Consider the following 15,867-nt stretch of genomic DNA (forward strand, 5'->3'; position numbering starts at 1 on the left):
TGCACAGTTTTTTGTGGTGGCTTCAGCAGCAAAGTTTATGAACAGTGGCCCTTCAGCAGTCTTCTACCTCAAAGATAATCCTTCCAAGCAGGGGAGAAAATTTGTCAGCACACAAAAGTGGTGCTCCAGCTCTACCTGTTCTTTGGGGAAAGAAAAGAAAAACCCCACAACCCTCAGTGTTCTCTCTATATAATCATGAATGTAGTGTTTTTTTTTTTTTTATGAGCACTAAATCCACAGCAAGAAAGAGTAGGGGACCTGGGAACACTCCAAGGGGGTTTGTTTGTGCTGGTTTCTCCTGCTGGTTCAGCTGCTTGGCTGTGTTTCATTCCCCTTAGCACGCTTGCATAGTTCAAAGTGGCTGCAGTGTCACCCTCTAAAGAAGGCTGTAATTTAGTGGCTGAAGTGGTGTGTGCGTGCCAGTGTAATAATAAATAATGTTTGTGAGTTATGATTAAATCTTAGAATTGCATACAAATGCAATTCCTTTTCTGTGAGACCCAGCTCAAGCCATTCTTGGAGACCTTCTATACTGTACCTCTGAATAGGGCTCATTTAAACAAAACTCTCTGCAAGTACAACTTGTTAGCTTTGATCCCATATTACTAGACATGTTTCAAGGCTTACTTAGATTGCAGAGCCTTGTGAATACTGGTTACTTTTAACATGATTTTACTAAATATTTAATTGTCCTTTCACTAATAGAGAGCTACAGTTGCATAACATGCTGCCAAGTGTTCTATGAAAATGGGCAGCAAGTTATCAGTCAGCTGGGATGTTAGCAGTTAGCTCCATAGTTTCTTATCAAAAACAGTTTGTTATTGAAAAATACAATTTTTTTCTTTCAGGTTGCCCATCTGAAGAAATTGGATTTAACAATAAGAATTTTTTATAACGGGGTGCGCTTTAATCTCAATAATGAAGAAAAGCAGAAGTGTCATGACAGTAACTGCAGATGAGGTAAGTTTCTTCTAAAGGCATGTTTTATTTTCCCCAGAACTTTAAGAAAATGAGATAAAAAGTTAGTTTTGTCTTCTTTTGTAAGTATCAGCTGGTTTTGCTTCGGTTACTCATTGATTTCCTTACAGTTGCTTGCAGCTCATATAATAAGCAGAAAATAAGCCTGGCACATTGAAAAACAAACAAACCAACGCCCATACTGTGAGAAGTTTAGAGGAGACTTAAGCAGAGCATACCCTTTACTGGTCTTGGTCAGTGTAGTGCTGGCAGGCGGCAGGGAACATTTGCATACCTTATGGAAGCTCTGTTCTGGATCCCATCTTGGTGCATGTGCTGTACTTGTCTACTTACAAGTGTTTCAGCATCTCTCCCACTGTTGTTGCTGAACACCTAATGTGATGATGCATGTGTTATTCCATTACCAGACTTGCTAATCATCATTAGAATCCCCTATTAATTAAAATCCAGTTCTCATTCCCTGGAGAAATGTATCAGTTTGTAGTGATGGCATGATAACTGCAGCCTTAATTGTCTTGTTTGTCACAGCTGAGGCTCGCCAAAGATGGAAAACCGCATGGAATGTATATGAAAATACAGTGGAGGAGTGGAACCTAATAGTTAGTGTATCCTATAACACTCCTTCAATAAGTGTTTCTTTTACACTCTTGGACCACATGTTGCGCTGCTTCATAGTCAGTTTGCCTGAGCTTGATGCTGGGTCCACTCAGTTCTTGCTGATTTTAATGAAAGCAGACATCTGAAATCTAATGGGAAGCTAGAATACTCTGCTGTACATTTCTTAAATAATAACACAAAAAATTAAACAGTCTTACAAAGATTATTAATAAAGGCAGGTTAAGTCAGATCCTCATATAGAAGGCAGGCTTTCCTTTCTGGGATTCCTAGGAGTATTTTTGACCTGATTTTTTTGCTGTGAAAGAGTAGGGTTTGGATCACTGAAGATCTCCTAGCATATTTTTGGAAACACAGCATGCCAAACATTTTATGCTTCCAGCTAGGTCTTTATGATTTTGATGCCTTAATAACTTCATGAATCTGCACCAGCATGCCTCATAGCACTTCAGGCTACATACAAGGAGTAAAGTAGCTGTGGGCCATGTTGTTTCTTGTCTGGATGCTTCTCATGGTTGTAGGATGGGCAAGCAAGTAGGCAAAGTTAAGGAAACTGGTAGTATGCCTGCCTTTCACCAGTTTTGCTTTTCCTTCCCATGTTGAGATTTCTTGCTGAGGTAAGAGAGTAGGAAGTACCACAGAGTTGACTACTTTAATAGTCTCATGACAATGGAGAACATATTTTCCATTAGAAACTATGAGGCAATGGAGGACTCATGCTACTTGCATTTGTTCATGAAGGACCTAATAACTGATTATGGAAAATCAAACCACTCTTTTTTTTAAGTCACTCAGTGCTGGCTGGGAGACTGCAGCGGTAGCAGTTTGGAGGGGAAAGTGAACCAAGGGATTTGGGGAGGCTGTAAGGTGGGCTTGGAAAGGTCTGCGAAGGGTGGAGAGAGCAGGCCGGAGATCAAAATTCAGGAGCAGGTAGAAGAAGAGGAAAAATGTAGAGCGGTTGCCATAGATTATATATATACTGATTATAATAATCTTCCAGCTTCTACTGGTAGCTCATCACATGCAATACAGAAGTATTCTCATTGATATTGGGCAACTATATTTGACTAGCTAAATTCTCTGAGTAAGACCAAAACTGACAATCCTCTGGCAGTGCTATTCTGCTGTGAGAGAACTTCTGGCTTGGGTTTCAGAAGACTTGACAGCCAGTTCTGCAATCATGGTGATGTTTTTAAGTAAAAATTGCTAGAAACTAGAAGAGGAAAAACTGCTTGAGCTGATCAAAACCTTTTTTTGAGACGACTACTACTAGCAATGCCAGACATAGGGTAGGGTAGCCTAGTCAGGAGTTCCTCTCACTGAATAGCTTTTGGATGATTCAGGATGTGCCTAAGTCCAGTATTCTTGGCACCTTTCTCTGACTGGTGATTCCTCAAAAAAAGTGGCAAACCAATGTGGTTGTGCTGTGCAGAGAAATGATACTTTAGATGGATGTTGAGTAGAATGTTCTCTGAAAAAGTTTAAAATATCAAAAGTTTAACATATCGCCAAGGTGACCTGGATTATTGAAGTGTTCAATTAGATTAGAATTAGCTGTTGAACTTAGCTTCGACAAGTTATGAGTGAATTTTCAAGTTCATTCATAACTTGATAAAATAACAGTGCAGCGCAGTCAGACTCTCCTAAGATTTCATCATACAGTTATCTTTTGTGAGTAGCTATGGCTGTAGAACAAAAATTGAATGTGTTTTATCCTCATGTAGGAAAATGTTTGTTTGCAGAACTTTGTTTGCAGTGGCTTTTCTGTCTTTGCAGAATGCTCTGGATTACCTGGAGTGTGGGCTGAGTAAGTCCTATAGTACTTCCAGCCATGCTTTGGGCATAGACCTCTGGAGAGGAAGAAGATGTTGTTCTGGTAATTTGCAGTTACCACCACTATCCCAAAGACAAACAGAAAAAGCAAGGACACCCGACAGAGACATTGTCTGTAGACCAACAACTCTGCCTTTGTTGACACCTCCAAGTATTGCAATCACCACTTACCAAGACTGGTAGGTTATTTCCCTTTGTTATGAATCTTACACAGTTGGGGTTTTTAGTTTGTTTTGTTTTGTTTTCTGGTTTGGGGTTGTGGTTTTTTCTTTTCTTTTTTTTTTTTTTTCTTGTTTTGAAAGGCACTAGATAATCATCTTGTATGTATTAATATTGTTGATGTCTATCAGTTGGTGTATCATGGGTATAAATTTACAAAGTAATTGTCTTTTTTTGAAATTCTACTTCTGTTAAAACCTCTTCTGTTCACTTTTTTTGTGCATCTTCATGAAAATTTTGTTGTAAATTCTGATCTTGGCCAGAGGATTTGTGTTACTAGCTTTCCACCCACAGAAGAGTTCAGGATGATGGTAGACTCTTCTACAGCAGATTGAGGAAAAAGGGTTTAGTTCTCTGGCTGTTTCCTGTCCAAGTGTTAGCAGAAAGGCTTGGAAAAGCATTTGAATCTGATGTTAAGCTCAAGAAAAGTCCCAAAGAAACTGTCAGAGAGCTGATTAAAAGGGGATTGCCAAGAAGTGAGTTCCAAAACAGAAACTGAATGTTAAGTGCCAAACATGGAAGTTCATGTAGGGGGAGGAGAGGAAGACAAAGCCCAGAGTGTTCATGCGTTGGAATTGCAATGGTAGATTTTAATGGCAAAATAAGGTTAGATGCCCAGCTTGCCGTATGAATCTTGAAATGTCATTGCAATGTAACCTTAAAACCTGTACTTTAAACTTCAGATTTCAAGTGTGCTTTTGATTCTAGTTTTTTAAATACTCTATTCTCAATTTCATTCGCTGGCTGCAAGACATGTTCACATCATTATTTCCAAGTCTGAATCTGGTTTTAGCTTCTGTTAAGCTCAGCACTCTTCAAAGCTGGCATTTCAGTTTGCATTTGAACAATTAGAGAGGACATCCTAAATTCATTTGTTAGAGTCCTTTAAAAAGTTTTGCTACTGAAAATAGGTTTTTTTAAGCTATGCACTTGAATAGATACAGAAATCAAGGAAGAATTAGCAGGAGCTTTTGTTCAATTTTTTGCATTTAATTGCTGTGGATAAATTTAACAAAATGAGTTATCTAATTTCAGATGGGTTGTGAATTTTGACAATAAAAGGGTTGGTTTACCTTTATGAGCATTTTATGAGTGTTGCCTGTTGTGTATCTGCAGCAATTTATTATCTTGACTGCCAGACAATTGAGTGCCTACTCATAAGATGTGCTTTTAAGAATGACTTAGTTCTGCTCTATGACTACACCTTCATACACGATTTAGGAAAATGCAAGGAATTGCAATGGATTTATCATTAGTTTCCCTTGGAACACAAGAGGGCATTGCTGCTCCTCATTTCCATTACAGCAGAATCAATATGCGTATTGTGTCACACAACATGTATTTTTCTTGAAGGGTATGCCAGTCAAAGAGAAAACACTTGTAAGTGGTACTCAGGTTACTGCTATTTCTTTACTGCTGTTAATCTCTTGTAAGTGAGCAGATAGCTTCTGACTTCTCTGTTTTGCTTGAATCTATCATACCTGTTTATAGCCGTATAGCGAGTTTGGTGTTGCTGGTTAGTGTGACTGTGATGCAGAGTGCTGTTCCAACACATGGTTACGTAGGCATCTTTGCACCCCCTCACCTTTCTGACTTGGGCACCAGTTAAATTGACTGCTCTTACAGCTGGGCAGGAAATTGGTCTAATCTTTCCCATTTTCTGTTTAAGTTCTAGTCATCAAGGGCTTTTGACTAGTTTAGCAGTGTTCTCTACCCCATGCCAGGCAGTTCCTTACCTACACAATCTCCAGTGACTCGAGGCCTGACCATGGTCTCAGGGAGCACAGTCATGATCCGGATTTTTTTGTGTAGGGGCCGTGCAAGCGGGATCTGGTTCCCAAGCTGTTTGGGCTTCTATATTGTGATTCAGTTCTGCATGAAATATACCCCAGATGCAGGTTATATTTGTATAAGCCCAGTATGTGCCATTCTGTTGAAACAGCTTTGAAATGATATGAGCATTAAGAGACTCAGTGAGTGGGCAATAAAGTGATAGGAAAATTTCAGTGTAGCTAAATACAAAGTGATATATCTAAGCAAGAAAGAATTGTAGCTGCAAAACGATATTACTACTCTGGAGCAAGATCCTGGGTATAGGATAGAATCATAGGATGGTTTGGGTTGGAAAGGACCTTAAAAGATCATCTCGTTCCAACCCCCCTGCCATGGGCAGGGACACCTTCCACTAGACGAGGTCGCTCAAAGCCCCATCCAACCTGGCCTTGAACACTCCCAGGGATGGGGCATCCACAGCCTCTCTGGGCAACCTGTTCCAGTGCCTCACCACCTTCACAGTGAAGAATTTTTTCCTTACATCTAATCTAAATCTACCGTCTTTCAGTTTAAAACTGCTACCCTTGTCCTGTCACTACATACCCTTGTAAAAAGTCCCTCTCCAGCTTTCTTGTAGGCCCCCTTTAGGTACTGGCAGGCTGCTCTGAGGTCTCCCCAGAGCCTTCTCTTCTCCAGGCTGAACAAGCCCAACTCTCTCAGCCTGTCCTCATAGGAGAGGTGCTCCAGCCCTCTGATCATCTTCGTGGCCCTCCTGTGGACTTGCTCGAGCAGGTCCATGTCCTTCTGATGTTGGGACCCCCAGAGCTGAACGCAGGACTGCAGGTGGGGTCTCACGAGAGTGGAGTAGAGGGGGGGAATCCCCTCCCTCGACCTGCTGCTGGTCACGCTTCTTTTGATGCAGCGCAGGATACGGTTGGCTTTCTGGGCTGCAGGCACACATTGCCGGTCATGTGGAGCTTCTTGTCAACCAACACCCCCAAGTCCTTCTCCTCAGGGCTGCTCTCAATCCACTCTTCGCCCAGCCTGTATTTGGGCTGTATTTGTATCATACATGTTTGCTTCCTCTTCCTTTCTGTTCTGTGCTTTTAATATCTTGTGGGAGACAAGATCATGGGCTAGATGTACTACTGGCCTGACCAGTAAGACCATTTATAAATCTGGTGGGTTTTTTCACCTCTCTTTATGGGTCTTTTTCCTTGGAGCTTTAATAAAAATGCTGAAGCCACAGGCAGAAAATTAACATGTTTTAAGCTATCGGGGCAGGGAAAAAAGCCTTTACATGTAGGGAGTCTAATGTCATTAAACATTGTAAATCTCAGACTGGAATGGGAAAGAGGATATTCCTTGTGAAAAGAGTATTCCACTCTTAGTTCCATAGTTCCATAGGCTTATAGGATAATTCAGGCTGGAAGGGACCTTTGCTCAAAGTGAGGTCAGCTGTGAGGTCAGACCAGGTTGTTCAGGGGGCTTTATCTAGTCTGACCTTCAAAACCTCCAAGGGTGGAGACTTCACATCCTCTTTGGGCAACCCATTCTGCTGCATGACTGTCCTCAACTCAGAAAAAAGTCTCCGTATGTCTGGTCAGAATCTCTCTTGATTTGTCTTCTGTCCAGTTGTCTTGTGTTTCTTAGCGTTTCAGTGGAAGCTAATGGCGGCGTGCTGTTCCTTGGAAGTGTGGCATGTATCTTTGTTAGTCCGCAAATCTACCCCATTAATGCAGCACTGAATATTCAGGTTGCATTACTTTAGGCCCCTGTCTCTGGGCTATGGAAATTGTTCGGTAGATTTATTCCCTGGGTTTAGCTTCAGGATGCAGAGGTTTCCTGACCTTTGTTTATGTTCCCAAAGGTAGACAGTCTTGCTACAGCTTGTACAAGATCAAGTTCATTGGTACTGTTAAGGCAGCGGAGTTAGCGAATCATGCAAAAGGAAACTCTTCACTGAGATTTAAATCATCATTTGGGGTCCACACAACTAAAATGCATAAGTAATGTAAGGTCCAGATTTAGGTTTTCTGTAAGGTAAATCATTATGTGTCCAATATAAATTGTTTAACATTCACTTGGTATGGTGTTTTTTTCCTGAGGGTCCATAGAGTTGTAGCTGGGAGATGCTTTCTACAAGAGATCAATAGGACTCATTCAGAAGCATGTAGGTTTACCCAAGCTTTCCGTAATCTATTTCTGTCCATATGAAACCCCAAAGGCAGATGTGAAACACCTCATTATTATGATATGAAACGTGATTCCTAGAAATAATGCCTTTATTTCATTTGTCTGGTGTGCATAGTAGTTTATCATCTTTTTTGTAATGACTGTAAGATTGTTAAAGAGCTTCCTAGCAATTTCATGATGACAGTTGACTTTTCATGCTGATATACAGGTGCCTCATTACACTGTTATATTTAGTGTATGTTCAGAAACACATACAAAACTTCTATAAGGGACACTGTCTCTTTTACTAGGGCAGGTAGGGTGGAAGTGAGGCTTTCCGTGGGCATTTCATACTGAACGAAGAAGTCACTTCAGTTTGGGGTTTTGTTTCCTATTTGTGCAAGCCATTGTAGTCTTTGTAGAAATTTATCATCTTAACCAGAAAAACAATAACAAAGTTTCTGGAGAGGCAGGGATAAATCAGAACCCGATCCCAGAGGATTGCTCTGAACTGTAAGGTGCAAAAGCTCTGCCTCTGTTGGGGATATTTCTGTTTTCTCCTGTTAACTTGATTAAATCCATGGGGAAACTCTCATTGTGTGTACTTGGGGTGTGCATTCTGCTGAGCCATTCTTCCAGTTCTTCCATTTCCTGTTAGCACAAAATCTCCACTATAGGCTCATTATTTATCATCTTATTGTTCTTGTGTTGGAATACTGTTTTGCTTTCTTCCGGATGGTTTATTTAGGCTTACTCTGATCTCCATTGCTCCAAAGCATTTCACTGTTTGTGCTCTGTATTGAGCAGAATGCCAAATGGCAAATATTTCTGTTATCAAATCAGATTTCTAAACTGAGAACCTGGAAGAGAGTTTATGTGTAATAATATATCTGTGGTTCTTCCTGGAGCAATTTAGGAGATGCCGCATCTGTGAAACACAATGCTTCCCACTACTACCCATGCATCTTGCACAGCTCTGTATGTTACCAAGCTCTTTGCTAAACCTTACCTATCAATGGAGAATATAGTCAGATTATATTACAACAGCTTCAGTACTTTGCTTTCTTTTAAAAATATTGTTCCTTATCGGTTAGGTGAAAATTGGTGCTATCATCACTGAAATGGTACAAAATTCAACCTGCAACATCAGCACTGTACTACAGACTATGTCCTAAGAATGCACTGATTGTGGAAATTTTGCTGTTCCTGGGATTGCAGTAACTGTGGTTTGAAGAAAAAAGTAACAGAATTCAAATACAGAACATATTATTTGGGAGGGGTAGAGGAAAATAAACCTATTCCTTCTGTAAGTAGTATTTCTGCTACATTTTATTTCAGAAATCACCTTAAATTTAACTTCCAGTGCTAATACGAAAGTAAGAACTATGAGAGACTGAGCCATGACTTACAAAAATATTTTAACTTAAGATACATGGGAACCTAAAAAATAAAGCTGCTTCTGAGGTTGGGTTTTTTTTGTTTTTTGTTTTTTTTTTTGTCGTGGTTTTTTTCCCCATTTTTTTAATTAGAAATCTGTTTTCTTGAGACCGGTGCTGATCTGACAAGATCTGTAACCAGCAAAGAAAAAATGGGCAGGCTGACTCCAAAGCAATAATTCCAAGTCAGCTGCAATGTAATAATATTTTGTGTGAAAATAGCAAGGCAGTACACATATAAAATAGCTTTCATGAATCATGCAAGGGAAGAGGTATACAAGATATAAATCTTCAAGTGGCAATCTGAATGTAGAAGTCTTATAAGTTTCCTTTGCACAAATTTTGTCTGTATTTTCATAAAAGCTGTTAAAATGTTTTCCACAATCCTGGTCCATATTTTATAACTAAAGCTTTGTGATAATAAATCCAGGCAAGAGGGAAGAATGAGGGTATGAAGAATATATTTGTAACTACTCTTACAGCACCTCAAATACTTCTCTCACCCTATTTTTTGATACTTAGCAGCTCCTGGGTTAGGTTTGACAGCTAGCTTCTGGTTTACACTATTTTGACACATTTGACTCAGGTCTATGGAGTCATTTTGACAGTTTTGCATCAAGTTTCTATGTTGAAACAAAAATAAGTTCTATGATGAGTCCCAAAGTGTAAGGAAATAAAGGCCTTAAGAATTCTCTTAAGAGTTGATATGGTTAATATTCAATATAGTAAGGAGTGCACTTTTTCAGGGCATAGAGATTCTGTTAAACATTTAGACTGGTATTAAATGCTGTATTGAAATATGTGCGTTGCTAATTGTCCAATGCAAAAGCTACCTCACTCTTCTGCGGGAGCAAAGTGAGAGCTCACTAGGTTTGAAGGAAGTTGTCTGCTAACAGAGTTGGTTGCTATTTGAGTCACATTCTTGCCGCTTACTAAAAAAAATAACCATGAGTCTGTCTTTGCTTTTTAAGATTATTTTTTACAGCATTCATAATTAGTCAGCAAACTGTAGTGTTTTGTGTGTTTGTGAGCTTGCTATGTTATTGCTAGTCATTTGTCAGTGACCAGGTCTATAGCTTGCTTGCTTGCTTCTGAAAGAATTTTATTGTGCAGGTTGGTGGTCAGAATCATGTCCATCTGAAAATCTTCCTGAAGTTGGGGTGTGCAAAGAAGGGTGTGTGATTGCATTACTGCATTCTGAAACGCGCGTGCACGGCGAGGGCTGGCGCGTGTATGTAGTGTCAAATCTATGCTTGTAGTACTGCACGTTGTTCTCCAGATGGTGATCGTGGGCAAGCAAATTAGATGCAACATTAAAAACAAAACAAAATAAAAATCAGTACAATTTTAGGCCACTGAGTCTGAGACCAAACCGTCAGCAGAAATGCTGACTTCAGCTAGGGCCAGCTTGTAGCCACTGTGAAGCTGCTAGGCTGGTGGTAATTAATTGAGGGATAGATATGGAAAGTTAGAATGAAAAAGGAGGATGGTGATTTGCACGAAGGATTAAAAAGGATAATAAAACTGTAGTCAGGCTAGTAAACTAAGCAGAAGGTAATATGCCCAGTCACTCCTTTACATATTTGAAATCTGTAAATCCCATGGAATGAAAGGAAATATTTAGGGTAATAGGAAGCTTAAGTAGGAACAGTGGAAGGAAAACCAGAAGTTCAGAGGGAGTAATGCTGTTTTGGAGAAGCGTGGGGCTTTTTTGTTTTGTTTTTTTAAACGTTGTTGCAGACAGTGGGATAATACTCTGTGAAATAGGTTGAAGTCTTATTTCTTAGATCATTTCAAATTCAACTAGATAAGAACTGAAGAAATATGCTGCAAGCTTGGAATAGAAAAAAAATAGATGAACTGGTTTCCCATATGATGTGAAAACTAAGAACCTAGGAGGAAAAAAAACCCTTAAAAACATGTTTTTGATTTTTATACCTAGATTTAAAATTATTTAAATCACAGTATGGTTGAAGTTGGAAGGGACTGCTGGATGTCATCTGGTCCAAAATGTTTATTAAATTGCATCAGTTTTTGTTGTAATAAAGCAGGATCAATTTTTCTGACTGAACATGCTTCCTGTATTTCAAAAGTCTGTACTGCATTTCTGTGGGGCATTTACTTACCTTGAGAAAGGAGGTCAACTGTATTCGTCATAACATCTCATATATTCTATGGGGAAAATAGTTTTTAATTACACTGTGCTGTTTCTGGAAAGTGTATGTGATAGCTTAGTTTTGAAAATCAGACTTAACTATGATTTGTCCTAAGTTTCCTAACAATATGAAAGATGTAGAGAGTATTGAAGAGTATTAGATCTGGAAACAGTCCTAAACGATTTTGTCTGCTCAGTGATTTTGTTTGTTCTTCAGTAGGTAGAAATATTATCTGGTACGTTCATTTCTGATGCTGAACACTGTAATTGTTAGGGGCTGGGCATGCTGGGGACCCCTCAAGATAGTCTCTGGAAAGCTGAAAATGTTCTGTTGTGAGATAGTTCTTATGTTGCCCACAGTTAGATCATAAAAATTGCATTAAAAAGTTCACTAAGGCTTAAATCTGTTTCAGCTCACCAAGGTAGGAGGCAGGGACTGCTTGTCTAGTATGGGAAGAGGAAATACCTTGAATTTGTTGTCATTGTTGGCCCCCCGCTCCAGCTTCATTCTAACACCTCACAAAGACGTGGAGGAAGAAATTTAGATAGTGAGCTAATTTAGAGAAATGCCTTCTCTAAAATTTTGCTACTTTCTTCCTTAGTAAGATGTTCCCACCAGAGAATATCCCATCCTCACGGACCTGTTTGAAGGAATGGTGATTCTTCCTGACCAGGAACTATGTAGAGTAGAGGGATCAGTCAAAGAAACAAACTTAAACCATGATGCTGTCTCGGCACTCACAGTTAGCCAGCTCCCCTGGCTCTGCTACGAGAACGCTGGGTTGTGGGGGGGTTGCTGGTGGACCCCTGTCCCCATCTGACATTACACAACAAATCCTGGAGATCTGTTCATAAAAATAAATGGCAAGAATCCTTCATAATAGGAAAAAATGGTGGGCAACCCAAATATATAGGGGTCTCTGCTTGCTTGTTTTATACATAGTCAGTACAAATGCAAACCTATCTAAAAAGAAACTGCTGCAGAGATAATTTGTGCTATCTCTGAGTTATCACTGAAGTTACTTTCTCAGCTAAAAATACACAGATAAGTGTTTTGACTGACTATATTTAGACATTGTCTGTTGCTGTCAGTTTTTGAAGCTCTTGGATCTTCTTCTCAGTTGGAATGTTTTTTTATTTTTATGTATTCTAGAAGGCCTAAATAGAATAACTATGATTTATGTGTGGTGTAGTTGGTATAGAGGAATTTTAAGACGAAACATAATATTGGATTAATCATAGCTTTTGAATTAAAAATGTCATTGTTTTATAAATGTCTTTTTGTACATAATTTATATTTTTTTATTGCAATATAATCTTTTTCTTAGTTTGCATTTATTTGATTTGTCGGATTTTAGTCTGCTTACGTGCTCAAAATAATAGCATCCCCTTTTTGTATGAATTGCAAGGTAAGCCCAGTAATTTTATTGAAGATGATCCTGAAGTTTGGTGCTGCAAGATTTGCCTGGAAATACTAGTCATTCAGAACAGAGGTAGCTGTAGGCACATGAAAAAGGCTTTTAATGATTCAATTATAATTATATACCTTGATCCAGAATGAAATAAGACAGCTTGAAATGTATCTAGAATGGAAAGAAATGAGTCACTGTTAATTAGCAAAAGACAATGAAGCTTCTGAAATATTATGTTCAAACTTCATCTTCCCAAGAATATAAAATAAATGGAGATTATGGAAATACAGTTGATATAAAAGCTGAACCAGACAAGACTTTGACATAACTTTCTTTTATCTTTAAACTTCTGAGTAATGATAACTTCTGAAAGGAAAGATCAAACCCAGTTTGCTTTGTTACCTGGAGAACTACCTTCTGGTTCTCAGCTGATCCGTGGCATTAGGTAAATTTTTGTTCAGTACTACCCGTGATGGTTCTGGTGGTGGTCTGTTCTGTGCTGTCGTGCAAGCAAAGACGTTGTTTTAAATTTTGCTGTGAAGGTGAGCGTACCTCTGAAACCCACAACAGAACAAAAGTAAATGTTATGTACATCAAAATGAGCTGTCTTTTCCAGTCCCTCCCAGCTTTCTTTCCATGCCTGCTTGCTGGCAGCAGGCAAAGTCGTGCCCCCGCAGCATGGTGACCAGCACTGTGTGTGGCATGTGCCTACATGGTTTTTCAGCGATGCCTGAACTATCGCTGGAGCTCTGGAATACGGTGCAAGAGAAAGCGTGAATCCCGGTGCCAGCATACCAATTTTGCCATGCCACGTGGCCTGCACGCTGTCATATGGCCTCTCATGTCTTACACTGCTGTCAAGCAGTAGAGGAGTAAGCCATGGAGTCTAACATTGTATTTGAGAAGGGATTAGGGAACAGAAAAGATGAGTGTATTTAGGTCGCTCTGGGGCTGGGATGGAACTCTATTTTCCAGCATCGTGCCATGCCTGTTTAACAGACCACCTGCTTCTGCAGCTCCCACCCTACATGTTGTGTGTCTGGGAAGCTTAAATGCTTGGAGTTTAATTCCACAGACAAGCAGTGGTCTCCCAGCCAAAATTCAACAAAGTCCACTTATAAATCACATTTATAAATACTTGTAAGCAAGCTACTAAATCAGTTTACTAACAACAGTCAATTATCTCTGATCTGCTGTGAGCGGTTCCTCTGATTGCAAGTCCCCCTTGAGACAGGAGTGTTTCTGTTGTCAGGACAGAATAAACCTATTCACTCTGACAGTGTTAAACCCTTCGTCCTTGGGTTCGGTTGTCTTCAGTGGTTGTGGCTAGTGCCAGACAGAGATGCTAAGGCAGGCCAGTGGAGCCTGCCCTTCGTCTCCAGTGATTGCAGTTGTACTGTGTGTCTCGGGGTCTGTGTGTGAGGAGGCAGCCTCGTGTGATATGGCTTGTGTTTGTGGCTGGTGACGACTTCTGTGTGTGGAGGTAGGAAAGCTGTCCCTGGATGATTCTTCCTGGTTTGTGTTTGCCAGAACATCTCCAGGATAACTGGATATCAACTCCTCCAAGTACTGACTAATCTCAATAAATTACTTGTGGTCTGTATCTATCTGGCACTGGTGGGTGTCAAATGCCTTTAGACTTTCTCTTATGTATTTTCAGTAGCTATGTTGTGTCCTTCTGGAGTCTTTTTAAAGTTATTTTTTGTATCAATTCCTTCTTGGGTCCTTTGAACAGAGACCCTGATAACATTGAGAGCATCATTGGAAAGAATTAGAGGACCAAGAATGTAGCGTTGTCCTCTGCTGCCGGCCTCAGTCATGTTCTGCAGGTTCTCACCCCAACTGCTGCTCTGGGAGGCTCGTTACCTGTCGTTGGACACTCTCTTTCCATTAAGAAAAACATGAGACTACTTCTATATTTGGACAGGCTACAGCTACCTCCTCTCTTTAACCCTGTTTTTATTGGCACTGGCAGTGCACTGGTCTCTAGGGTTTTGGCTGTGAATTTATTCCTTTAATTAAACTGTAACAGAAAAAGCTGTATGTGAATTCTGACAGTTGTGCACAATGCGTTTTCTATTGTTTCCCAGCACCAAAACACGAGGCCCTTGGCAAAACTGGTGGTTACAACCATGCTGTTGAACAGTAAATGTAGTGAGCTTTACCTGTCTGTGTGGAGGCTTCTCTAGGGAAAAATAACTATAAATAAATGCACATTGTAAACCTGATACTGTTTAATTTGAGTGAGCTGATAAGGTGTAGATCTGAAACATAAAGTAATTAAAATAACTTGCATGCAAACTGGAATGATGTTTTGTTAGTCAACTGCTGCAGACCTAAGAGTCTAGAAGAGCAAGAGTAAAATACAAGACCGAAGAAGCAGACTCGGATTAATGGTGAAATTTTCTGTTCCTATTCAGCTGTCACAGGTGAGACCAATAACAGAGAAATATGTTTGCTCATGAAAATGATTTAAGTCCTTTCTTTGAAAGGAGGAGGAGGAGGAGGGTTGTCCAAGGCTAAGCATTCATTTTTGTACCTTTTCCATTGCCTGTGTGTGGAAATGTTGCCAACCAAGCCTAGCTGTAGTTTTTCAGGGGAATGTACGGCAGGATGCAGAAATGTCCTGACAAAGTGGATACCTGAATTGGTTACATAGGATTAGCTCTTATCAGTAAGAATTTTGCTCTGACAGAACAATGTTGATTTTTTTTTTCACACTTGTTATTGTAATACGTCATTTTCATTCTAGTTACATGAAAATTACAGACACTGATATTTGTTTGCTTGTCATATTTAACAAGGAGGTTATCTGTGACTGAAGTACAATGGGTGATACTGGCCAGTAGCTATGATGTCCATAGCTGCCTCCGGACATGGGCATGGAGGCATCTGCAGAGGCATCTAGGCACGGGCGCAGAGGCATCTCCGCACAGCGGTGAGCGAAGACCTGATCCTGGCTGTCGAATGCTGGTGACTCATGTGAGATGAGGTGCTTACTCACTGGCACAGACAGGTGCAGCTAATGCTAATCACAGTTGGAGAACACACCACCAAAGGAATAAAACAGCAGCCTGGTGGGAAGTTAGCTAGCCTGTCCAAGCAAATATCTTTCTAGAGATTCCTTCATCCTACGTCTCTGTAGTAGCATAAAGCCTTTTCTCATCACATCGGGTGTAAAGGATTTCTGAAATTGTAAGACTGTTTTGCATTGGCTTCTCTTTTGTCTGGAGTCACCCCAGAGGTCTCTGCCTGTGAAGAATAAGTTGGT

At 40.0% G+C, this 15,867-nt stretch overlaps 1 protein-coding gene across 1 annotated transcript in view; it reads left to right on the top strand.

The window, feature by feature from the left end:
* Window positions 1-918: 918 nt before the first annotated feature.
* Window positions 919-15,867, top strand: part of PDE4B (phosphodiesterase 4B) — a 193,464-nt gene continuing 178,515 nt past the window's right edge. The window contains exons 1-2 of the mRNA XM_075037313.1: window positions 919-960; window positions 3,370-3,605. Coding sequence (XP_074893414.1) covers window positions 919-960; window positions 3,370-3,605 — 278 coding nt within the window. The remainder of the gene's footprint in view (window positions 961-3,369; window positions 3,606-15,867) is intronic.

Source organism: Buteo buteo, chromosome 10 (assembly GCF_964188355.1).
Source record: "Buteo buteo chromosome 10, bButBut1.hap1.1, whole genome shotgun sequence".
NCBI classification, from domain to species: Eukaryota; Metazoa; Chordata; class Aves; order Accipitriformes; family Accipitridae; genus Buteo; species Buteo buteo.